General features: G+C 36.1%; 2 protein-coding genes across 4 annotated transcripts in view; both read right to left on the reverse strand.

Moving 5' to 3' along the window:
• Positions 1-18273, reverse strand: part of apeh (acylaminoacyl-peptide hydrolase) — a 148222-nt gene extending 129949 nt beyond the window's left edge. For all 3 annotated transcript variants that reach the window (XM_051670153.1, XM_051670154.1, XM_051670152.1), the window contains exons 1-4: positions 18201-18273; positions 17480-17609; positions 624-750; positions 268-355 (exon numbers count right to left, since the gene is read on the reverse strand). In XM_051670153.1, the coding sequence (XP_051526113.1) occupies positions 268-355; positions 624-750; positions 17480-17609; positions 18201-18212 (357 nt within the window). In that variant the 5' untranslated portion in view covers positions 18213-18273. The remainder of the gene's footprint in view (positions 1-267; positions 356-623; positions 751-17479; positions 17610-18200) is intronic.
• Positions 18274-18847: 574 nt separating this feature from the next.
• The window catches only part of bsna (bassoon presynaptic cytomatrix protein a), a 287753-nt gene continuing 281215 nt past the window's right edge, over positions 18848-25385 (reverse strand). The window contains exons 12-14 of the mRNA XM_051670134.1: positions 25025-25167; positions 24638-24727; positions 18848-22765 (exon numbers count right to left, since the gene is read on the reverse strand). The gene's annotated coding sequence lies outside the window, so the exon portion shown is untranslated. The remainder of the gene's footprint in view (positions 22766-24637; positions 24728-25024; positions 25168-25385) is intronic.

Raw genomic sequence — 25385 nt, forward strand, 5'->3', positions numbered from 1 at the left:
AAGAAGAAGAAAAAAAACCTGAAAAAAAATTGCTACAACATGAGTATTTTGGGGAAAGTGTGTTCAATTTTCATTTAAAAATAAAATACAATTCTGTGACAATACAAAAAATTGTCCTAAAACAAAATATGTTTTTGGGGTGAAATATGACCTAGACATATTCTTGTGAGTATCAAAAAGACTTTGTGCATGCACAATGAATTCAATCATTAAGTCCACTAAAGTAAGGACATACTGTGTGTAAATGCAAAAAAAATGCAATGTCACCTCCAGGAACTGTTTATCTTCTCCTTTGATGGCACTCTCTCTCAAAACAGCCCTCATCTCACCGGAAGGGGAATCCACACTAAGCAGCCTGAACACATACAGCCAGAGTATTTATATACAAATGTTAACAAGATATCAGTCTGAGAAAAATTATTACTACTGATTCTCTCAATATTGCTCTGTGTAGGGCTAAAATCTCATATGGACAGTGTTTACAATGTTTTTCTCAGATTGTAATGCTCACATTAAGAATTAAAGGAGTTACCAGAAGGTCTAAATTAATAAATATTTGCTTAAATATCTTTCCTTGACAATATATGATGAGTAAAGCTGTTTAGAGGTAGCTATGAACTCACTCTCCCTTGATTTCAGTGCAGTTTCCTGAAGGTCCGGAGTAGACGATCGATCTGTCATCATGAAACACAATGTACTGACGACAAAACTTCACACTCTCATTCCTCTCTAAATCACGCTGAGTCCACTCTGAAATACATCGAGCACATTCAGAACATTAGTCTGTAAAACTGAAAAACAGTTGCAGTTATTTGTAATGTAGGTTTATTTTTTTTATTTTGATTTTTTTACATTGGAAGGGATATTTTAATATCAGTATGCCAAACACAAAATGCTATATTGATTCAAATAGATGCACATGCACACACACACACACACACACACACACACACACACACACACACTCAAACACACACAGTTTCAGTTAATGAGTTTCTAATGATCAGATGGTCATAGTTTATAAACCTATGTAGATGCTGTCAAAGTAAGCTAAACCCTGTTTAGCCGGTTTTAACGTGTGTAGAGCAGTGAAATTCTTGAAAGAATAATTCTTTTGAAGCGATTCTCAGCAAGTAACCGGTCAAGCTGGTTCACAAAACCAAACTGAATTGAACTTTAATTCCGGGTTGATAACGCAAGACGCACAGCTGAACTTTTTGTACTGGCTATGCAGCACATTGAACTGTCCGACTCAAAAAGAACCAAAGGAGTATGCAGAGGATTACGAGGGCTATGTGTTGACATGTTAATGGCAGTAGCTGAATAAAACATTTATAAACCGATGCTTGTTTCTGTTATTTTTGGATAAAAAAAAAAAAAAAAGATTTGAAAATGAAGGTCTCGAGAATTAAGTAGACATTTTTACTCGATGTATAATATATTACTTTTCAAGTTGTGTTTGTAGGTGATGGACATTTTCAAGAAATCTGAATTTCATTAACTTATGTATCAGCAAATACATACTAAACAACACTAAATGCAGACAACTAGAAATGAACAAGTTGAAGTCATACAGGCTATGGGGCTCGAGTCACTAGACCAGTTATTGAACCAAAGAACCTGGGCTGCATTCCATTTCAAATTTGTATCCCCTTCCCTCACAAACTTCACTCCGTCTCATGGACTCAGATGTACATCACTGCTTACGTTGCGCGAGCGTCCACTACTGGCAGAAGACGTGCAGTGGGTTTAACTGGAACACCCTTAACCCTTGATCAATTATTTAGTGATTTGTGCACCTGAGAAAACAATGTTTTCAGACATTGATTTCAGAGGCTTATGTATAATTTATATTTTTTTCATTAGAATGAATTGTTAGAATGGATTAATCAAGATTTACACAAATGAAAATGTTAACATAACAATGAACACATAGGCTATAACTGTGTGATAAACAGTTTATGGTAGCTACAAGTATTATGCTGTTAAATCTCAATATAACTTTTCTAAACTGCTTAATTGACCTAGCTTCACTTCCATCATACATTAGAGTTGTTTGGGGGTGGGGTTTATGAAGTGCAATCTGCTGTCACGTCACAATCGAGTTGCATTGTGTGATATGGAGCTGCCTGAAGCGTACATCATAGTAGGCTCGCTCCCTCGGTCAAAATTGAGGGTCTGTCAACAGAAACTTACCTCGCTCACTTAACAAAGTGGAAAGGACTTTCAAAATGGCGGCGGGGATTCCCCTGAGGGGAAGTGCTTAGGGGAGTTAGCGAGTGGATGTTAAAAGTGAAGTGGAACGCAGCCTTGTATGAAATGAACATTCATGTCTGACTCAAAAAGAACCAAATGAGCTGGTACAAAAAACTGTCGAAGTTTGTCAAAGATGATCAGCATGCGTGTTCAGATGACTTGAACGAACCTGGGGCAAAATTTAAGTTTTAAAATGAAACACTGATGACAATAAAAGATACTTTTATTAGACTATCACTTAAAGGGATAGTTCACCCAAAAATGAAAATTATCTAATCATTTACTCACCCTCATGCCAAGAAAAATTTCTCAGCTCTGTAGGTCCATACAATGCAAGTGAATGGTGATCAGACCTTAGTGGCTCCAAAAATCACATATAGGAAACATTAAAGTAATCCATCCAGTGTTCAAATTCATATATTCATAAGCTATATTACAGGTGTGGGTGAGAAACAGAACAATATTTCAGTCCTTTTTTACTCTCCATTTTAAATCTCCAATTTAACTTTCACTTTCAGATGTGAAAGTGAAACTATACAGGCACCACATGTGACTTTCAGATGTAAAAGCGAAAGTGGAGATTTAGAGTAAAAAAGAACTTACATTTTTATCTGTTTTCACACACACCTATTATATTGCTTCCGAAGATATGGATTTAACCACTGGAGTCTTATGGGTTACTTCTATGTTTCCTTTATGTGATTTTTGGAGCTACAAAAGTCTGATCACCATTAACTTGTACTGTGAGGACCTACAGAGCTGAGATATTCTTCTTAAAATCTTCATTTGTGTTCTGCAGAAGAAAGTCGTACACATCTTGGTGTAAATGTGTAAATGATAAAAGAATTTACATTTTTGAGTGAACTATCCCTTTAATTGAATAAAAGGTAATACTCAGCAATATGCAATCACATATGGCTTTATTTGAATGTTTAAGCGTGAATAGCTTGACACCAGGATGTTAGAATTACATACTAGTGACGTTTTCTTCTAAAGAGCACAAATTAAAATTAACATTAAAAATAATAAAAAAAATTATTTTATTCAAATATTTTCCATGTTTTATTTCTTTTTTTCTTTTTTTGTTTTATTAAAAGTTTTTATTGATTCCATATAATCATATAAAAAAAAACAAATATATAAAAAAAAATAACAGAATATTTGGAATCACATTATATTATTTACAACCCTTCCTCCCGAACATTAACCACCCCACCCCACCACCCAACACAAACAGATACCCCAGTGGTCAAATACAACTGACAAAGACACACAAACAAACAACAGAAGAAAATATTTAGAAATACATTTTAAATAAGTATATGTTCAAAAACAAAAAGGCTACAACATACACATTTAAAACAACACGTCTCCCTCCACTGTCCCTCCCCGAGAGCCCTCCAAAAAGGCCAAATAGCTGCCCCACCTCCTGATGAACATATCCATGTTGCCTAGCCTTCTATATGACAACTCTTCCCAAGCTGCCACCCTGCCCATCTCCTCGCACCACTCACGAAACAAGGGGGTTCCAGCTGACTTCCATCCTCTAAGGATAATCTGTCTGCCCACCATAACACCGTCCAGGATCCAATTCTTCATGTACTTATCTCCTATATCAATGACCACTCCGTCACCCAAAATACAGAGCCTGGGGCAAAAGGAGATCCGATTACCCAATACGTCGGCCATAAAATTCTGGAGCCTCATCCAGAACTCCTGTATCTTACAACACCCCCAAAAAACATGGGTGGTGTCTCCATCTTCTAAATGGCATCGCCAGCAGGTGGGTGTGTCCTTAAGACCAAGTCTATACAATTTAGAAGTGGTACAATAAAATCTATGTAGAATCTTAAATTGCATAAGGTGCACCCTTGCATCTCTAGATGCAGACTTGATGTTTTTAAGAATCCTAGCCCACACTCCCTCCTCCAAAAACAAATTTAAATCTTCCTCCCATAATCTTTTGATGGAATTTAAAGCTCCATCCCCCAGACTCAGAATTAGCAGGGAGTAATACACTGATGCCTCATGACCTTTTCCAAAAGCAGTAATCACCACTCCCAGAGTATCTGCCGCACTAGGGGGGTGCGTGCCACTCCCAAAAACAGTGCAGAGTAGGTGGCGCAGCTGTAAATACTTACAAAATTGAGATCTGGGAATTCCAAAATTTTGAACCAAATTTTCAAAAGGTCTCAATACTCCACTCTCATATAGGTCACCGAGTGTATTAACCCCCCTCACAATCCAATCTGACCAACAGAAAGGGGACTTATTAATGCATAGTTAGGGTTCTGCCATATGCTCGAGGCTACGTTTAAATAAATATCTGAATCAAACACTCTGGGCACTTTTGTCCATATCGAGTGTAAATACAAAATAACGGAATGTGACTTAACTTCTCTGATTAATTTGATCAAAAGGCTATGCAGAGGAGAGATAGGGGCAAGAGCTTCCTTTTCAATACAAAACCAGGGAGGGGCTCTCTCAGGTGGAAGCGACCAATGAGCCAAATGTCTGAGACTGAATGCATAATAATAAAACAAAATCTCGGGTAGGCCTAACCCACCTTTGTCAATCGGCCTATGTAACTTATTGAAATTTAACCTGGCACGCTTACCATTCCAAATGAAGGACTTCGCTATGTTATCAAATTGCTTGAAATAAGACAGGGGGACATCTATAGGGAGAGACTGTAACAGGTAGTTGAATACAATTCATTTTAATTACATTAACCTTCCCAATCATCGATAAGTGTAATGAAGCCCACCTGTCCACATCATTCGAAAACCTTTTTATTAAGGGATCAAAATTAACTCTGACTAAATCAGACAAATTTGCCAGGAATAAAACAGTACACTGTCAAAGCCAAAGCTTCGGATTTAGACCAATTGACTTTGTATCCTGAGAACTTAGAAAAGGAATTAATAATTCTGTGGAGACAAGGCATAGATCTAGTGGGGTTGGAGACGAATAATAAAATATCATCTGCGTAAAGCAGAAGCTTATGCACCACACCTCCCACCGTCACCCCTGGAAAATCATCCTCCTTTCTTATCGCGGCTGCTATTGGTTCCAGGGCAAGACAGAACAATACTGGGGAAAGAGGGCAACCCTGCCGAGTGCCACTAATCAGTGTAAAATAATCTGAAATTAATCCATTTGTTTGTACCGCTGCTACGGGGTGTTTATAAAGTAACTTAATCCAACCTATAAATGTACTCCCGAACCCATACATCTCCAAAATCTTAAAAAAATAATCCCATTCTACCATATCAAACGCCTTTTCGGCGTCAAGTGAGATGGCAGCGACCGGAGACTGATCATTCGTTACTGACCACATGATATTGATGAAACGCCTGATGTTATCAGAAGAGCTGCGGCCCCGAATAAACCCCACCTGATCAATATGTATAAGTGATTGTGGCAGCGGGGGCGTGGTCAAGCATCTCTCCGGAGAGAGAGAAAGCGGTAAGGGCGCTTACACCTGAGCTAAATTATGTCTAACACCTGTCTCTAATTTCAGTGAGCACAGGGAGAGCGGCATAAATAGAGCGACAAAGCACTTAGTCGAGAGAGAGAGTGGATACGACAGAGCCAAGCCAGAGCAAGGATTTTTAGTAGTGAAAGTTTATTGTGAAAGCAGTGTGTGTTAGTGTTTAGTTTAGTGCTTAAAGGTAAACTGTAAAGTGGTGTGGCGAAGAGGAAAGAATAAAGCCTCACCTTAAGAAGGAAAACTGCTTCTCGCTTCATCTTTTACAGTGATGTCATAACTTTATTTAATAGGTTAGTCAAAATTTTGACAAACTTTGTACATCTAGTTGGATCAGGGAGATTGGACGGTAACTTTTACACTCGCTTGGATCTTTGTCCTTTTTAAGAATCAGACTGATATGGGCTTCTGTCATGGTTGGAGGAAGCTTTCCCTTCTTTAATGATTCAGTATAAACTTCTAACAAAAGTGGAGCCAGTTCTGTAGCATAGGATCTAAAAAATTCTGCAGCAAAACCATCTGGTCCCGGAGCCTTGCCAGTAGGTAGGGACTTAATTACCTCGTCAAGCTCCTCCAAGGTTTTTTGCTCAGTCTTCAGTTTAGGAAGATCTAATGGTTCCACAAAGTTTCTAATATCTTCATCAGTAGACGAAGACGTGGAACTATAAAGATCAAGATCTTTAAAGGCATTATTAATATCAATGGCTGAGGTAAATATTTCACCACCAGCAGATTTCACTGAGGGAATGGTAGAAAAAGACTCTCTCTGCTTTATATATATAGCCAAAAGCTTCCCTGCTTTGTCACATGACTCAAAGTATGACTGTCTTGCCCTGAATAATCAAAACTCCACTTTCTCCGACAAAATAGTATTATATCTGTATTTCAATCGGGTCAATTCTCTGAGGCCATCAAATGACATACGGTGCTTCAGCTCTGCCTCTACACTTTTAATATTTCCTTCCAACTCCACGAGTTCTCGTGCTTTGGATTTTTTGATGAATGAGGCATACTGTATGATCCGACCCCTAAGAACCGCCTTAAGTGCCTCCAAAGCCACGCCCACAGAGGATACCGAGGACCAGTTGGTCTCCATATAAACACTGATTTCAGTCTTTAACATTTGTTGGAAATCAGGATTTTGCAAAGGGGACACATTAAGGCGGCATCTATATGATTTATTTTTCTCTATATGTGGCAACACCTCTAAACTCACCAGGGCGTGAGCCGAGACTATGATATTTCCAATTGAGCAATCAACAACAGATGAAATGAGGGATTTGGATTTAAAAAAAAAAAAATCTATTCTAGAATAAATCTTATGGACTGATGAAAAAAATGTATAGTCTCTACCAGATGGGTTCAAAAGTCTCCAAATATCTGTAAGACCAAGATTTTTACACATCCTGTGAAGCATCAATGTTGCTCTAGGAGGCTTGCACACTTTTGCTTCACTATGATCAAGGACTGAGTCCATCAAAAGATTAAAGTCTCCTCCCAAAATTATATCATGAGGGGTGCCAGTGGCTTGCAACATCCCTTCAAGATCTATAAAAAAGCTCTGTCATCAGCGTTAGGTGCGTAAATATTAGTCAAAATCAGACTTTTCCCCTGAATATCTGCTAAAACAATAATGACTCTTCCTAATTTATCATTAAACTGTTTGAGAAATTTGAATTGTAAATGTTTATTTATCAGTATAATGACTCCCTTGCTCTTACTTGAGCCAACACTAAAGAAAACATGTCCACCCCATATCTTCCCAAATGTTTCAGCTTCCTGCGGGGAAAGATGTGTTTCTTGAAGAAACACTATATCATATATCTTACGTTTAAGAAAAAAAATAACCTTCCTTCTTTTTATGGGGTGCCCCAACCCATTTACATTCCACATGGAGAGAGATAGTACACTCATTTTAACATTTGACATTTTGATATAATAGAAAAAATTAATTGTGTGCCAAAAACAAAAGACCACATTAAAAAATTATGAAGACCACATTTCAACATCAATGGAACAATACAACCCCGAACTTCCCCCCAAACAAAAAAAAAAAAAAAACACAAAAAAGAAAAACGTGCGCATTAATCCCACGCACAAAAGCGCCAACCGGCGTCAATCCCTCTAAACTCAAAGAGTCCATGTACGCCTACGAGAGCCCCCGCGACAACTTTGCCATCGGATTGCTCAACTTTGCCTCACAAATTTATAAGGCAAAATTAAATAACATCAAATATTTTGTAAAACAAACCCCAGCCAATAGGCAGAATAAACACAAAGAACATGTAGACTCATTCACAGAACTGTCTTAAAGGTGTGTTCCTTCACAAAACAAATTCCAGCCGATATAAAGCCGTTCAGTTTCCTCGGTCAGACAAACGAATCTTCAGTGAGCCAGCTGATGAGTGCAGCAGATGACATAATCATTCCAATGTCCCACGAAAATACTCCACAAATCATACTCCAGCCAGCAGGAGGCATAAGCACAAGGAACTGACATATTCATCCATAACTGTCCCGAAGTAATGTTATTTAACAAAACAAGCTCCAACCGCTAAGCGGAACCAGCACAAAAGGAAACGAAACACGCATCCCAGTTCCCTGGATGGTCAAGAGTCAACTCACTCGGAGGCCACATAAAAGTATTTCCCATGATTTACACAGTCCGCCACCTTTATAAAAGACATCCTTTGTGTGGGCATGTCGATATTTTGCGGTCATCCATAGTGTCTATTCTCAATCTGCCTGGGAACTTCATTGTAAAAGTGATCTTCCGTCAATGCAAACGTTTCTTTAAGGAAAAGTGTTAATCCACAAAACAAAACAAACTCCAACAACTCGGCGGAGCCAATGCAAAAAGAAACAAAAATGGCACCCAGCTTCCTCCGAAAGCCAGAGTACAGTGAGTCAATCCACTCACAAGAAAAACACCCAGTGGTTCAATAAAAGACATTGCCTGATTGGGACATGTAAATACTTTGCTGCCGTCCTTGGTGTTTATTCTAAATCTGACTGGAAACATCAGAGCAAAAGTGATCTTCCGCTGATTTAAGAGTTTCCTGCATTTCTTAAACCGATTGCGTTTCTCTCTTGTCGAGTTCGCAAAGTCCGGGAACAAGAAAATATTGTAATTCTTCCAAGAAAGCTTTCCTTTGCTCCTCGCCTGGTGCAACACAAGATCTTTATCGGATGATTTGGCCAGAATCGATCGGGGCCTTCCTGCCTCAGCAAATCTGTGAGCTGGGACTCTGTGAGCTTGCTCGATTTCCAGCTTGTGGCCTATTATGTCACACAGACTCGGGAAAAGCTCTCTTAAGAGAGAGACAAATTAACACCCCTGATATTGCTACGATGTCCGGAGATTGCACGTGTGCACTGTAGCGGCACGCGCACACTAACCACAAACTTAAATGGTACTTAAATGTTCTGATTTGATCAAAGGTGGTACTTGGCCTGAAAAGTTTGAGAAGCACTGTTCTAAAGAGATGGCTTTATACCTTTTGCACTTCACTATATTGACAAAATATATTCCCAAGAGTTTGCTGTTCTCATCCTTATGCATATATTCTTTGAATAGTGAGAATTGTTATAGTGAGTTGTAGCTGTATACATTTAGTTTGGTCTATTTTTCTCACTTTTTTTATTTAATTCGTTTTTATTTGTCTCTACAGTATCTATTAACTCTCAATTTTAGAGGGCTCAGATACCTTACTAAAAGTTAAGCTATTTTTCTATATCTCAAACAGTTTAATTCTGATTTTGTTTCTTGCAAGAGTGTCACTCAGCCAAAGAAGACTTTGATTTTTGGAGATCACAATGGCGCTTGGACTTATGGATTTCTCATGGAACAACAAACTCAGCTGGTGTTTGCATTTTGATGGATTTAATCAGCAAAAACAAAACGAAGATTTATTTATTTATTTGTTATCTATTTGAAGAACATTATACTGGCATTGTTAACTAAATATTCCAATTCTTTTTAGTTTTTAAGAGGAGATTTCTGAAGATGGCCGCCAAAACCTGACAACTCTAGTTTTTACTTAAAGATGCTCATGCAGGGGGTCACGTGACGCCATGCAAGGAGCAGACGTGTGAGCGACGAGCTCTGAGCACTTTGCTGAATTTTCGATTATTCTCATGTTATAATCTGGTGAAATTTGAAACACCCAGTTACACATTTGTCCTTTGTTGCAAAACATGGCAAAGAAGTCAAAATCCTCAGGCTCTGGAGACATTAAAAGACACTTACGTGTTCAGGATGAAAGCCCCGACAGGCCTACAGACCGGGGACTGTAATAATATCTTGCTGTAATACGTCGATCGATTACAGTGATGGAAATAAAATTCTCTGAGTTAGGTACAAGAGTGACTGATGTTGAAAAACTAATCGATTTTCTGGAATCTTCGGAGAGGGAATTAACCGCTAATCCACCCGCGACCAAAGTTGATTTGGAACATCTCCTTGAAAAGCTTGAAGATCTTGAAAATAGAAGCCACAGGAATAACGTTCGAATTGTTGGAATTCCTGAGCATGAGGAGGGCAGAGATATGGTGAAATTCCTAGACGAGTTTTTCCCGAGTCTGCTAGACATAACAGGCCACAAGCTGGAAATCGAGCGAGCTCACAGAGACCCTGCTCACAGATCTGCTGAGGGAGACAGGCCCCGATCGATTCTCGGCAGATTTCTGAGATCATCCGATAAAGATCTTGTGTTGCGCCAGGCGAGGAGCAAATGGAAGCTTTCTTGGAAGAACCATAACATTTTCTTGTTCCCGGACTTTGCGAGTTCGACAAGAGAGAAACGCAATTGTTCAAGGAATGCAAGAAACTCTAACATCAGAAAAAGATCTCGTTTGCTCTAATGTTTCCTGCCAAACTGAGAATAGAAACGAAGGTCGGTCGCAAAGTATTTACATGTCCAAATCAGGCAATATCTTTTATAGAATCAATGTCTGAGTAAACCATTGGATGTTTCTCATGTGAGTGGGCCTGACTCGCTGTACTTACTCTTGAGGAAGCTGGGTGTCATTTTGGTTTCTTTTTTCTTTTTGCGTTGGCACCGCCTAGCGGCTGGAGCTTGTTTTGTGAATAACACTTTTCCTTAAAGAAACATTTGCATTGATGAAAGATTACTTTTGCATTGAAGTTCCCGGACAGATTGAGAGTGGACACTACAGATGACCGCAAAATATATATATGCTCACACAAAGGATGTCTTTTATAAAGCTGATGGATTATGTAAGTCATGGTATATAAATTTATGCGGCCTCCGAGTGAATTGACTTGACCATCTGGGGAACCGTGATGTCGGTTTTGTTTCTTTTTGTATTGGTTCCGCCTAGCGGCTGGAGCTTGTTCTATTGAATAACACTCCTTTGGAACAGCTGTGGATTAATCTGTTTGTTCTTCATGCTTATTCCTCCTGCTGGCTGTAGTTTGTTTATGATTACGTCATCCGCTGAACTCATAACAGCTGGCTCACGGAACATTAATTTGTCTGTCCGAGGAATCTGAACGGTTTTATATCAGCTGGAATTTGTTTTGTGGAAGATCACACCTTTGAGACAGTTCTGTGAATGAATCTACACATTCTTTGTGTTCATTCTTCCTATTTGCTGGGTTTATTTCATGAAGTATTTTCTATAACCTAAGTATAACCTTGGAGGAGCTTGACGAGATAATTAAGTCCCTACCTACTGGCAAGGCTCTGGGGCCAGATGGTGTTGCCGCTGAATTTTTTAGATCCTATGCTACAGAACTGGCTCCACTTTTGTTAGACGTTTATACTGAATCAATAAAGAATGGAAAGCTTCCTCCAACCATGACACAAGCCCGGATCAGTCTGATTCTTAAAAAGGACAAAGATCCAAGTGAGTGTAAAAGTTACCGTCCAATCTCCCTGATCCAACTAGATGTAAAAATATTCTCAAAAATTTTGGCTAAACGATTAAGTAAAGTTATGACATCACTTATACATATAGATCAGGTGGGGTTTATTCGGGGCCGTAGCTCTTCTGATAACATCAGGCGTCTCATCAATATTATGTGGTCAGTGGCGAATGATCAGTCTCCGGTCGCTGCCATCTCACTTGACGCCGAAAAGGCGTCTGATATGGTAGAATGGGATTATCTCTTTAAGATTTTGGAAATGTATAGGTTTGGGAGTACATTTATTGGTTGGATTAAGTTACTTTATAAACACCCTGTAGCAGCGGTACAAACAAATGGATTAATTTCAGATTATTTTACTCTGGATATGGAAACTCGGCAGGGCTGCCCTCTTTCCCCTTTATTGTTCTGTCTTGCCCTGGAACCATTAGCTGCCGCGATAAAAAAGGAGGATGATTTTCCAGGGGTGATTGCAGGAGGTGTGGCGCATAAGCTTCTGCTTTACACAGATGATATTTTATTATTTGTCTCTGAACCTACTAGATCTATGCCCTGCCTTCACAGAATTAATTCCTTTTCCAAGTTCTCAGGATACAAAGTTAATTGGTCTAAATCTGAAGCTTTGGCTCTGACAGCGTACTGTCCAGTAACGGCTTTCCAGCCAGGCGCCTTCCAATGGCCCAAACAGGGCATTAAGTATTTGGGGATTTTATTCCCAGCAAATTTGTCTGATTTATTTAGTGTCAATTTTGACCCTTTAATAAAAAGATTTTCGAGCGATGTGGGCAGGTGGGCTTCATTACATTTATCGATGATTGGAAAGGTTAATGTTATTAAAATGAATTGTATTCCAAAATGTAACTACCTGCTACATTCCCTACCTGTAGATGTCCCCCTCTCTTATTTCAAGCAATTTGATAGCATAGCGAAGTCCTTCATTTGGAATGGTAAACGTCCCAGATTGCATTTTAATAAGTTACATAGGCCGATTGACAAAGGTGGGCTAGGCCTACCCAAGATTTTGTTTTATTACTATGCGTTCAGTCTCAGACATTTGGCTCATTGGTCACTTCCACCTGAGAGAGCCCCTCCCTGGTTTGTTATTGAACAGGCAGTTCTTACCCCTATTTTGCCGTTACAAAGCATCTCTATCAAACTAATTGGAAAAGTTACGTTCACCCCGTTATTTCGCATTTACACTCGGTATGAACTAAAGTGTCCAGATTGTTTAAATTGGACACTTATTTAAATGAGGGGGGTTGCTACACCTATATGAAAGTGGTGTGTTGAGATCGTTTGAAAACTTGGTCCAACATTTTGGGATCCTCAGACCTCAGTTTTATAGGTACTATTTTTGGGAGTAGCACACACCCAGCTGAGGAGGCAGATGCCTTGGGAGAGGTGATTGCAGCTTTTGGAAAAGGTCATGAGGCATCAGTGTATTACTCCCTGTTAATTCAGAGTATGGGGAATGGAGCTTTAACATCTATTAAGAAATTATGGGAGAAAGATTTGAATTTGGTATTGGAGGATGGAGTGTGGACTAAGATTCTGAAAAATGTCAAGTCTGCAGCTAGAGATGCAAGGGTCCACCTTATACAATTTAAGATTTTACAAAGATTTTATTGGACCCCCTCTAGATTATACAGGCTTGGTCTTAAAGACACACCCACATGCTGGCGATGGCAATCAGAAGTTGGAGACATAGCCCATGTTTACTGGGGATGCGTTAAGATCCAAGATTTTTGGTTAAAGATTCAGAATTATTTGCGTGACATTCTGGACACTCAAATTTTACTTTGCCCCAGACTTTGCATTTTGGGCGATGGGGAAGTTATAAATTCGGGTGACAAATATATAAAAAATTGGGTTCTGACTATCGTGATGATCGGTAGACAAATTATTTTAAGGGGATGAAAGACAGACGGCGCGCCACCATTTCCAGAGTGGTGTGCAGAGGTGGGGAGGGTGGCGGCTTATGAGAAATGATAGATGGAAGGCTGGGGCGAGAGGACTTATTTTCCAGGAAGTGGGGTAGGTATTTGGCAGTTTTGGAGGACTCTAAGGGAAGGGATGAGGAGGTAGATGTTTAGTTTAATTATGTATATTTATTATATATTTTATTTTTTACGTAATTTTATTTTTTAATTTTATTGTTTGTGTGTGTGTATTATTTTATGTAACCACAGGGGTGTTCTTTGGGGAAGGGTGGGGTTGGTGTTTGGGGAGGGATGTTAATGAGAGTTAAAAGTTAAATGTTGATTCAGTGTGTATATGTTGTGTTTTTCTCTGTTGTGCTTTCTTTTCGAATCAATAAAACATTTTAATTCCAAAAAAGATGCTCATGCAAAGGTTTTCTTTAGTTGATAGCTGGAGGGAGACTCGTCCCTCTCAAAACGCATTTACATGGAGCAATAACCCTTATGTAACATTTCAACTGACATTATACCATTGCCTTTCTCTGAACATACATGTATTACTATTCGCATTCCTCTTTTAGCATAGGACCCCTTCTTACTGGAAGCTTAGTAACTCAACTCTTACTAATAATGAAGTAAAAGATAAAATTGATAACATTATTACAAATTTTTGGAACAAAACAAAAGAGAAAAACAACAACTGCAGCAATTGGGAATTAACTAAATATGAAATCGGCAAGTATCTTCGAAATTTAGTAATGATTTGGCAAAAAAAGAGGAAATCTAACGAGAATACTATCATATGTAAAATTACCAGTCTTTTATCTAAAAATGCAGAAGACGTTACTGACTATTACTGAACAAACAGAACTTGACAACAATAACACCAGTTAGACAACATATACTGTATTAGGATAAAACTGAAGGGGCTTTTATTAGATTGCGCAGAAAATGGCTTGAGCAAGGTAAGCAAAACTCTTGCTTATTTTCTTTAATTAAAAAGACATCAAGCCAAAAATAATCAGACTGAAAAAAGTATGATTGATGATACGATCAGTGATGATCAAAAGATTATTATAAAATTCTGTGCTAAATTTTATAATGATTTGTACACTTCTAAATTGCCAGCAGGATGCCTTTATTTTGTTTTTAAATCACTAATGAGTATAAATCAATTAAGTAAAACAGATCAAGCTTTATGTGATGCTTCTATTACTCTGAAAGAAATTATTAAAAGGCATTAATAGTTAAATAAAAAATAAAAAAATCTCCTGGAACTGACAGACTCACTTCAGAGTTTTATAAGTTATTTAGCAAAAAAAAGCACCATTGCTGTTAAGAGGTTTATAGGGAGAGCATAGAGAAAACTCTTCTCCCAACTACTGTACCTAATGCCATGGGTTATTTACTTTAATCTCAAAAACAAACAAAGACCCCTTCTCTTAGACAGTTAGCGTCCAATCACACTGTTAAACATCAACTATGTGGTGGTGGGGGCGTGGTTGAGCAGCGGTTTGTGAATGGAGAGCGAGATCAGGAGATGAAAACGCTAAGGATCATCCCCTGGCAATGATTGTCTCTAACAGCTGTTTGTCATTGCAGTGAGAGTGGAGACAGGTTTTAAGAGCGAGCCAGACCCTAGTGAAGAGAGGGAGCTACGCACACACCCGGAGACTGTTTTGTGCCTATGAGCCCCTTTAAGATTGCGCTGAAATGCGAGTTTGTGTTGTTTATAAAAATAAATACCATCTGTGTATCAAATTGCGTATCAACCAAATAAAAGGGAGCGCAATCCTTTTGATCAAATTAAAAATGTATTTGTAGCACAAGTAACAACAGAATAGAACTATGATTGAATTACTTCTAAATATAATCGTAATTCCTCGAATCACTTCATAGAAGGAAAATGTAACACATTCTGATTATTGTTATGCATCACCCAAAACTGATTGTGCTTTGCAGTAACACTGAATAGGCATCAAAAAATAAAAATGCAAAACCCAAGGGCATTGAAAGTAACAAGCTCTTACCCAGTATAATATTTGTTACATGACTGCATTGTCAGAAATTCACTTTTCCATAAATGGTCCAATAATTGCCTTATGGATATAATTTTCAGGGGAATGTTTATGTTTATGAGGGCATTTATAAAAATGTACTGTGTCATTCTTTTATTCAAACATATTTTATGTGAAAGTGTGTAATTAAAGTAGAATTTTAAGAACAGTATAATAGAAGAACGGTATAACAGATGGTATAATAATAATAATAATAATAATGAAATAGAATCAAGAGCATTGTTTGCCCCCACATTTTGAACTTCAGGGCATTTTTTTGTCACTTTTGGGGGCATTTTTGCCCGAGCCCCCCATAATTTCTGACCCTGCATCACTGTTCAATTACAAGGGTTCTTGGTGAGAGAAATATCCTTTATTAACACAAAATGTGATTAAAACTTTCATAATATTAAGCATACAAAATAAAGATGATGCAATAGTGGCATCAAGCCTTTTTTCCCCCCATTATTATTACAACAGTGCAGCCCACAACACCTTATTTCTTTTTGCATCTGGCCCCCAGTAGAAAAAGTTTGGACACCCCTGCTTTGGTAACTTTTTTTTTGAAGTATGATTAAAAAGCTGTATGTAAACTGCAGTAGCTCCATCTAATTCAATAATGGTACTTCAGTCAGACAGGGATGTCCAGTCTCTTTTTAATTGCGACACATTTCCTTAGCTCACACATTAAAGCAAGCCATCTAAAAGGCATCACTATTGGCAACACAAAAATAATTATTAGTCAATTAGCTGACAAAACTTCTCTGGTCCTAGAAGATTCTTAGCAAATCCTGTTAGCCCTGCCCTCTCCAATTCTTCTCTAAAACTCGTATTTACATCTTAATCTTAATAAATGTGAATTACTCCCAATTAAAAGCAGTGTATGTTTAACATACCTTGGTACACAAATAACCAAAGATGTGTTTGTCATATTTCAGAAATGTCTAAAATATGAGCCTTTATTAAACTAAAAATAAATGGAAAGACACGTGAAATAGGGGAAATTAAGTAACAGGTTCTTTGAGTGTCTTGTTCATCATTTCCATTTAAAAGCAACGGAATTTAAATTGTATCAGACTATTTAGCAGAGACGGGCCACTTCTATTTAAATTAATGGGAGATATTGGAACACCCAACCAAGGAGCTCTAGCACCCAGCAGTCAACGGATGTAGAGAGGAAGTCCTGCTTTACAAGTAAAAAAGCCAATCAGCTTTTGGATACAGACATCGGCTGTCAATCAGCTCGAGAACACGCATGTGCATTAGCTATACAATTTGTTTTTTAGCGTAATCTGAGGTAAAGAAACACAATTTAGGATACCAGTGTTGTCAGATTTTACTGCTGATTTGAAATATGTTCTTTGATCGTAATCTTGACAAACCATTTTGGAGATTTCAGTCTTTCCCCATTCAAGTAGATAGGAGCTGCACTGTCATGACTGGAAATAGCATCCCGAGAGCATTCTAAAGATGGCCGCCAGTGGACTGACTCGCTAGAAAGACTTTGATTATATCCACTTTATTAACAACAAAAGCACGAGGCACAAAGGTGTCTAATCCACTATGAGAAGTGAGAACTGTCCGACTTGACATTGCTAATTTAACTTCTTCCCTTGACTGCAGCCACTTACTCTCAAACAGGCCTATAGTGTGTAAAAAGGTCACATCCAGTGATGTTGACTCAACGTTGATTTTAAATCAGAGCGTGAAAATAGCACAAAATATCCCTAAATTAACCACTTCCCTCCTAAAATTTTAATTAATGGGTGCTAACATTGTCTTCTTTCATGTGTGACACATGCATATCTGTTAACATCTCAGAAAATTCGGTTTAGTGTTTAATGACCCTTTAATAGTTAGTTTAAACCTGTGTAGATGTTGCAGTATTGTCCACCATATTGCGATGTGATCACTGGACCGACATCAGCGTGACATAACGTGGGAAAGCGACAATGATCACGGTACAGCTGAGTGATCTCCACTGGGTCCCGGAGCACCTTAAACATGACATTACATACATTAGACATATAAAGAGCCATGGAAACATACACACAAAGAGACATGACAACATTCATCAAACATGCTTAGAGATATGATAATTGTTTACATGCATTAGATACAGATTAGACAGAAATTACATTAAACATTCATAGAGACATAAGAAATATATTGGGCATTGATAGAGACAAAAACATAAGACATGCATAGAGACGTGAGAGCATATAAGACATGCATAGAGACTTGGGAACATTAGACACATAGAGACATAATGGCTTACTAAATCAGAGATAAAGATATTATAAAATTCACACGCACAGAGCCATGATAACACACATTAGAAAGAGACACCATAACATTCATTACACACACATAGAGCCGTTATATCATAGAGTAGATAAGACATGTATGACATAATGACAGCAGTCTGTACGTTCAAGTTTATATTGGTCTACTCTCGTCTTAGATACGGAAGTTATTAGAACTGTGTTTCTGCTGTTCGAATGAGCTGTATGTATTTAACTGCAATGTAAAGAGTGAAAAGCTCACACGAATGATGTTGTTTTAAAGTATATTTCCGATTAATTTACCTTCGAGCCCATGACTGCGCACAGAGAAATGATTCGGTGGAGAGCGGAAAACCAACAAACGTGCGGAAATGTCGCTGAGGGGGCGGGGCATAACGACACGGCATTTGTCTCCCATTGGTCAGATGCAATGACGACTAAATCTCTCTCTCTAAATGAAAACACCATTCACCTTTAGAAGTTGTTTTTCGATGGTATATATTTGGACATGAGGCCCAATTTACCTAAATTCACTGTAAATAAATATCTTCATTAGTTTATATTTTATTCATTTAATTTAACAAAACATTATATAAAAACAATTATATTAATATTTGATGCTGCAGGTGTTTCATTCTTAGGCTATAATTGTTCCACCTGATCATTTTGCCCACTTCTAGCACTGGATACCACATATGCTACAAGCACAAAATGTTAATAGTACTGTTGCTAATAGCAGCTAATAATTCTTTCAAATCAGCATGAAATATCTTCTTGTCACTCATTTTCTCTCTCTCTCTCTCTCTCTCTCTCTCTCTCTCTCTCTCTCTCTCTCACACACACACACACACACACACACACACACACACACACACACACTCAGGTAAGCTGAAATAAGGGTTACTGTCAAAGTGTCTGTCATAGTACTGAAAAGGACAGTTAGATTCAGGTGTTTTTCAAATCCAATTTTATTTTTTTTTTCCTGATTAAACTGTATTTGAGAGTCATTATTTCTTTCATCACACAACATGACGTTACATCAAGCCTACTACAAGTATACACTGAAACAAACACAAAGTTTACAATGGGTATATGGATACGCACTCACAACAGTGAATGTGAAGTTTATTGTATTTCAAACATATATCAATATTTCATCTGTTATATTCAGTATTTTATTATTATTATTATAATTTTGTAATTATTATTACTTTTTTTTTTTTTTTTAAATACATATCACAATTTAAATTCCCCCACTTACAAATTATATGGAAGCCATATTCTCTTTTGTAAAGAGGAAGCTGTTTTTGTCTGCATTAACAAACACAAGTATTGACCACATACCTAAATTGTTTCTCAATTTTTTTTTTATTTATTTATTTTTTTATTATTATTTTTTTTTTTTTACATTTCAAAACAGTCCACATAGACAGTTTGATTTATTTGATAATGCATGTGTTTATTTGGTAGCTGTTTATGTCATGATTCCCTTTTTTGAGACTTCATTTAAATTAAACAATAGTCTGTTCAGTTGTTTTACACTTTCCTTTAAATATTTCAGGTGCAGAATTGTAGTAAAATGTAAACATTTTACAGATATTTTCATTTTTATCCCATATACATTATAGCAAAGAAAAATGGATGGGGTGGGGGGTGGTGTGGAATTGGACTGTTGCTTAAGGCCCATGTATTTATTATCAGGGTCTTTTTTATTATTATTATTATTATTATTATTATTATTATTATTATTATTATTATTATACTTTAGGTGTTGACAGTGACCATAATATTGTATTTCTTTCTTTGCCTAACCTTTTCTTTTCTTTCCTAACCCTAACCCTGACCACTTATTCCTATAGGCCTATAAGTCTTTTAACTTTTTTCAGTCTGTTCTAAGATAAAAACAAACAAACAAACAAATGAATAGACAGTGGCAGGCTGCTTTCTCTGTCATACATTACAGTCAAAAGCCCTAATGATAAAATCTAGGGTGTAAGAATTAATGGCTTTCTCAGTATTGTAAATAAGCCCTTATAGCTATGCATATATCTCCCCTGGGTGCATTGATTCTGTTTTCCTGAGGTGAAAAGGATCAAACATAAAAATCATTGAGATGCAAAATTTGTCATATCTAATGATAGTTAATATTATTAATACCATTTTGTTGTGGGGCAGTGTGGCCTGTGTGTTCTATACATTGCAACATTGCTATATAACTGTGCATTATATACTCTCTTTTGTACTATCCCATATACATTTTAATCCTTTTATACAATATTGTCACATTTATTGTATTTAATTGTTTAATAAAAATGGTTGATTTATGTAAAGTTATATAGATCCTTTAATTGAAAATATATATACATATTAATTTATAAACTAATATAATTTGAGACATAAGTATAACTGGGTGGCTTTGTGTTGTTTGGCTCGCTGTATTTTCTTCTAAAACACGGGAGCCTTTCTGACCGCACAGATATGTCCAAACAATTTGGAAAATATCTTTCACAAGTTGTCCTACTAGATCTTTCACTTGTAATATTATGTAATATAATACATTATATAACTGTAATATAATGCACAATTTCGTATGGCCTGTAAATAATGTCATAGGGCAAGAACAGAAAATATAATTTAAGACCAGATCAGTGTGCATGAAACTAAAAACACAAAACTTTGTTTTTGTTATGTATACATTTAGGATTTCATAAAAATGTATCATATTAATAAGGCTCATCTAATTCTTTGTGTCAGCTTTATTTTTCACATAATTTGTCATACACTGTCTATTTTGTCATTTCCAATTAATAATTAGTGCACCAACAGGCAGCTAAGCATCATAAAGTATGGAAACACCTTTCATATGACCTCCATCTTACAACAATCATCCGTGGATAGTGAAAAATGGTTGTACTTTGTTCATTTCTGTGGCTAATTATTTGCTAATTGGCTCCATGTCAAAAGTGCAAAGAAAATGCCAGAAAACGGGAAGCAGGCCACAAATATGGGGAAACAAATGTTCCATCCAGATTGATTATTTACATTACAGTTTTTGATATACAAATAAATCAGTCACCTAAATAACATAACATTAAACTACTACCTAGCTATTCTTGGACTTGTTATTTTTTTGTCTCACTGCTCTGACAACCATTTATTTTCAAGCAAGAAGATCATTGCATAGAAGGTCTGAAAAAGTTGCCTCCAACTATTTTTTCTTTTTTTGTCTAAATGTTGCTCGAAATTTTTTGGAATGATAACAAATCTAGATGTATACTTACATCAAAAATCATTCACACGTATCATTAGAACACAAAGCGGTATTAAGAACTATTTTTTTCAGAACATGCAATCTCTACTTAACTTGTAACAAGTTCCAACATTCCATTAAGCAACTCCCTTAATCCCCCCCCCACCCCCAGCTTAGTGTTTTTTTTTTTATTTTTTTTTTTTATTTTTTATAATTACTATTATTTTAAAAAATCTTTTAAAACATATCATGGCTTTGACACCTAATGTGTTATTATATTAAGAGACTGTGTATCACTTTTTATCATAATGACTTCATAGACAGTGATCCTGAACCCTACAGTAATGTTACAGCTTTACAGACAAATATCACTTTCCTGATCACTATTGTAAAACATCTAACAATTGTGCTCTTTACTGATCACCATCCACTATTGCTTTTGATCTATATTTATACAGAAAAATGTATAAACTCCACCAAACAAAAAGTTAAACAAGTAAAACAGTAACAATGACTTCAAAACCGCATTGAACAAATGAATAAACTTAAAACAGTTATACAGTTATAATAATAATAATAAAAGATTTTAATTCAAAAATAGAATTAAACTTTTTAGTCTGTATTTTTGATTTCTATGTACAAACAATGCGAAAAATATATCGATTGTGAATAGAAAAATATGTCAATCGGACAACAAAAATAAACAAACAAAAAATAAATAAATAACCACCAACAAATGCCAATATCGTAAGGTGGTTGTAAAAATACCATCTTCAGTCTGGAACAGACAATGCCTTGGAACAGACGAAGAATAGATAAGACCTGACTGGTCAGAACCTGTAAATGTTTCCCAAAATTCAAATTATTCTTAAGTAATGATTTCAGTCTCATGTTTTGGGCTCATCCTAGAATTCCTTATGTCCTCTTCCTCATATTCCCTCTGTTCCAGTGTAAATACATATCCTTATTTTCACTCTCATTGATATACTGAACAGTGTTAGGTCTTGGATTCCATGCAATTCGAGTCCACTTTACACTTTTAAAGCACATAGCAAAAGGAAGAAGAAAGAAGACAAAAACAAAGTAAAACAATAGCATTTTTTTCCCATTCTGCAATGTTGAGTTAAAGGACTTAGCATAGAGACACATTTTAATAACTTTGTTAATGTTTTTCTTTTTTTTTTTCTTTTTTTTTTTTCTTGTCTAAATGTATTCAGTTGAAAGAAAAAAAAAAATATTTTTAGGAAAAACCTATGAAGTTTTGCTAAATGTTCAAACATTGCTATTTCTTCCATTCCTGAGAGGGGAGTGAAGTATGTTTCCCAAAGTAACAAGAGAAATCTGGAATCACAGTTCTTTGCTAGTGCCTCTTTGACTGAGAATATTTGAACTTTTTTCGAGAAATACACTTTAGTAACAAGTTCATTTGAGGATAATCAAGCTACACAGACATTTGATCTGTCGAATGTGTTAATATTGTGAATATTGTCATCGCTCTCCACTGCCGTCATATACTGTGTTCTGTAGGTCAGGAGGTGGATGCTGTTTGGAGCTGGAGTTTTCAAAGTGGGCTGTTAATATCTTTGGCTGTTCTTTTGGATTCAGAGCTTCCAACAAACTGAGAAGTAGATGGAATACACAAAGTATTAGAATCCAATAATTTTTTTCTTAAAAAATAAATAAATATATAGCTATATTAACGATAGTTTTAAGGTCACATTCACACTTATCTGTTATCTGAAAACTCCATTTTCAGTTACTTAACATAATAGTTTTCCAAACCATGTGGTTATAGAGAATGTTTTTGAAAGTCACCATTTTCGTTAGAGGAAAATGCTGTTCTAGTGAGCACAAAAGGAGTAAACATGGCAAAATTAATGCATTTTTTAAATGAAAGCATATTAGTGTGGACGTGGCCTAAGTATGGGTTCTTTGTTCTGAAGTTTAACCAGATCACCAGTCTGCTACTGAACTATAATTTAAGTAAAGCATAAGTAGACTTCAACATATGTAAAATAATCCAATGTGCTGCACTAGAGGATATTACATTAAAATGACACCAATTTCCACCTCTTGTTGGCATAAACACAATGATGTACATGATTCCATAGGTGCGGTTGATGTATTAGTCATTTGAAATACTGTAAAAGAATTAAAAGGCAAAGGCGTTGAAAACAAAAGCCAGTCAGAAAATCAGCAATGTACCAGGCCATCTTGAACAAGCAGAATAAAATCTCTTTCTGTCATGTAATTACCTATATGTACACTAATATGGTAATTAAATACTGTATAACACTGACTGGACACTACATCATGAACCAAAACTTTGAATATATGTAAGTACTATGTATAATGATATATGGGCTCCAGATTGTCAATCAAAATACCGTTATTAACTCATTAACATTCTTAAAAATATTGATTGAGATTTTATAACTTTTCACGCAGTTTCATAGATTCCAGGTTTGAAACAACTTTAGTAGTACTGCCATATTAATCTATTAAATTATATTATTTAGTACTATTATCACTTCAAAATTAATTATTGGTGGCAACAATTAATTAATGCTATAGTGCTACAAAGCAGCTACGCTAATCCTGTGACAATAGCAGGTTCATGAGTTTCATTAGCAATAACAATTAAAGGAATGTTCCAGGTTCAATACAAGTTAAGCTCAATTGACAGCATTTGTGTGCAAAATTTATATACTGTCCCTCCTTTTCTTTAAAAAAGAAAAGCAAAAATCGAGGTTACAGTGAGGCACTTACAATGGAAGCGAATGGGGACAATGAAAGTGAATGTGGGTTTAAACACAGAAATATGAAGCTTCTAATTTTATAAAAGCACTTGCATTAATTCTTCTGTTAAAACCTGTGTATTATTTGAGCTGTAAAGTTGTTTAAATCATAATTTTTACAGTCATCTTAGTGTTTTAGGGTTTGTTGACATTACATTGTCATAGCAATGAAGTTACAAAATTGGCTATAACTTTACACAGAAAAGTTTGGTAAGCGATTTTATCACACTAAAATCATGTTTACATGCATATCATTTATTTCTTGTGGCTAAACTTTTGAAATAGTGAGTATTTTAAAGTTCAAAAATTGGACCCCATTCACTTCCATTGTAAGTGCCTCACTGGAACCAAGACATTTTTTTTTTTTTTTTTAAAGAAAAGGAGTGATGAGTCAAAATAAATTTTTGTGGTAATCAATATTATGCCACAAACACTGTCGATTGAGCTTAACTTGTATTAAACCCAGAATATTCCTTTAAGAGCACTGTAGCTGAGCTGTAGTCTCACTGTATTCTTCTATACAAATTTATTAAAACAGGGATTAACAACCTAAACAATGGTAATCATTAGTACGTAAGACAGAGAGAGAAAAATATTGTTATTAGTTTATTAGAATTTTTATTTTTTTTTATTTTTTTATTAGACTAAGTTCCATGTATTTGTTATAATGGTGTCATTATAAAGCTCCTTACAGTATGGCTTCAGAGGGAACAGTGTTGTCTCCCTTGAATCATGACCCAGACCTTGAGTTGGTGAAGTCCTGTGATTCCATTCCTGTTTGGCTTAAAGCAAAAAAAAGAAAAAAAAAAAAAGAAGAAGAAGAAGAAAAGCATTCCATAAATTCTTTAGTTGCATTAATTGTTGCATGTGATGTGTAACATGGTTTGTACAAAATTGACTACAAATAAAATAACAATAGAAAACAATAGAATGGAATTGAATATGATTTAGCTGTGAGAAGCGTCTGTTTATGATATACCACAGTTCATCTGAATTTACATAAAATAGCAAATTAAATATAGAAAAAAAACTTGCATTCAAATAAATTGCAAAGCATTTAACTTCAATTGTTTTCTTACCAGAACAACCAGATTGTTTCTCTCCCTCTCTGTATTTCACGAATGGCCTATTCTTTCTCTTCAAATTAAAACATAAAAAAGGAAACTTCATAGGTTTTTCCAGTGCAAAGCCTTTCAACATCTTCTGTCAATTTTAGATGAACCTGAAATGAAAAAGAAACAATGAGAAACACAAACACACTAGGCATGTAATGATCCACAAATTTAACTAAACGATACGATACGATGCAAAGCTTCACTATACAATACTATACTATATGAAACAGCACCAACAAATGATTCACTTAAACATATGCAAGAATTCAGCATAAATGTCTTTGAAATCATAAATGATTCAACAGTGTCTGGCATTGGAAACAAA

This window comes from Myxocyprinus asiaticus, chromosome 33, assembly GCF_019703515.2.
Source record: "Myxocyprinus asiaticus isolate MX2 ecotype Aquarium Trade chromosome 33, UBuf_Myxa_2, whole genome shotgun sequence".
NCBI classification, from domain to species: domain Eukaryota; kingdom Metazoa; phylum Chordata; class Actinopteri; order Cypriniformes; family Catostomidae; genus Myxocyprinus; species Myxocyprinus asiaticus.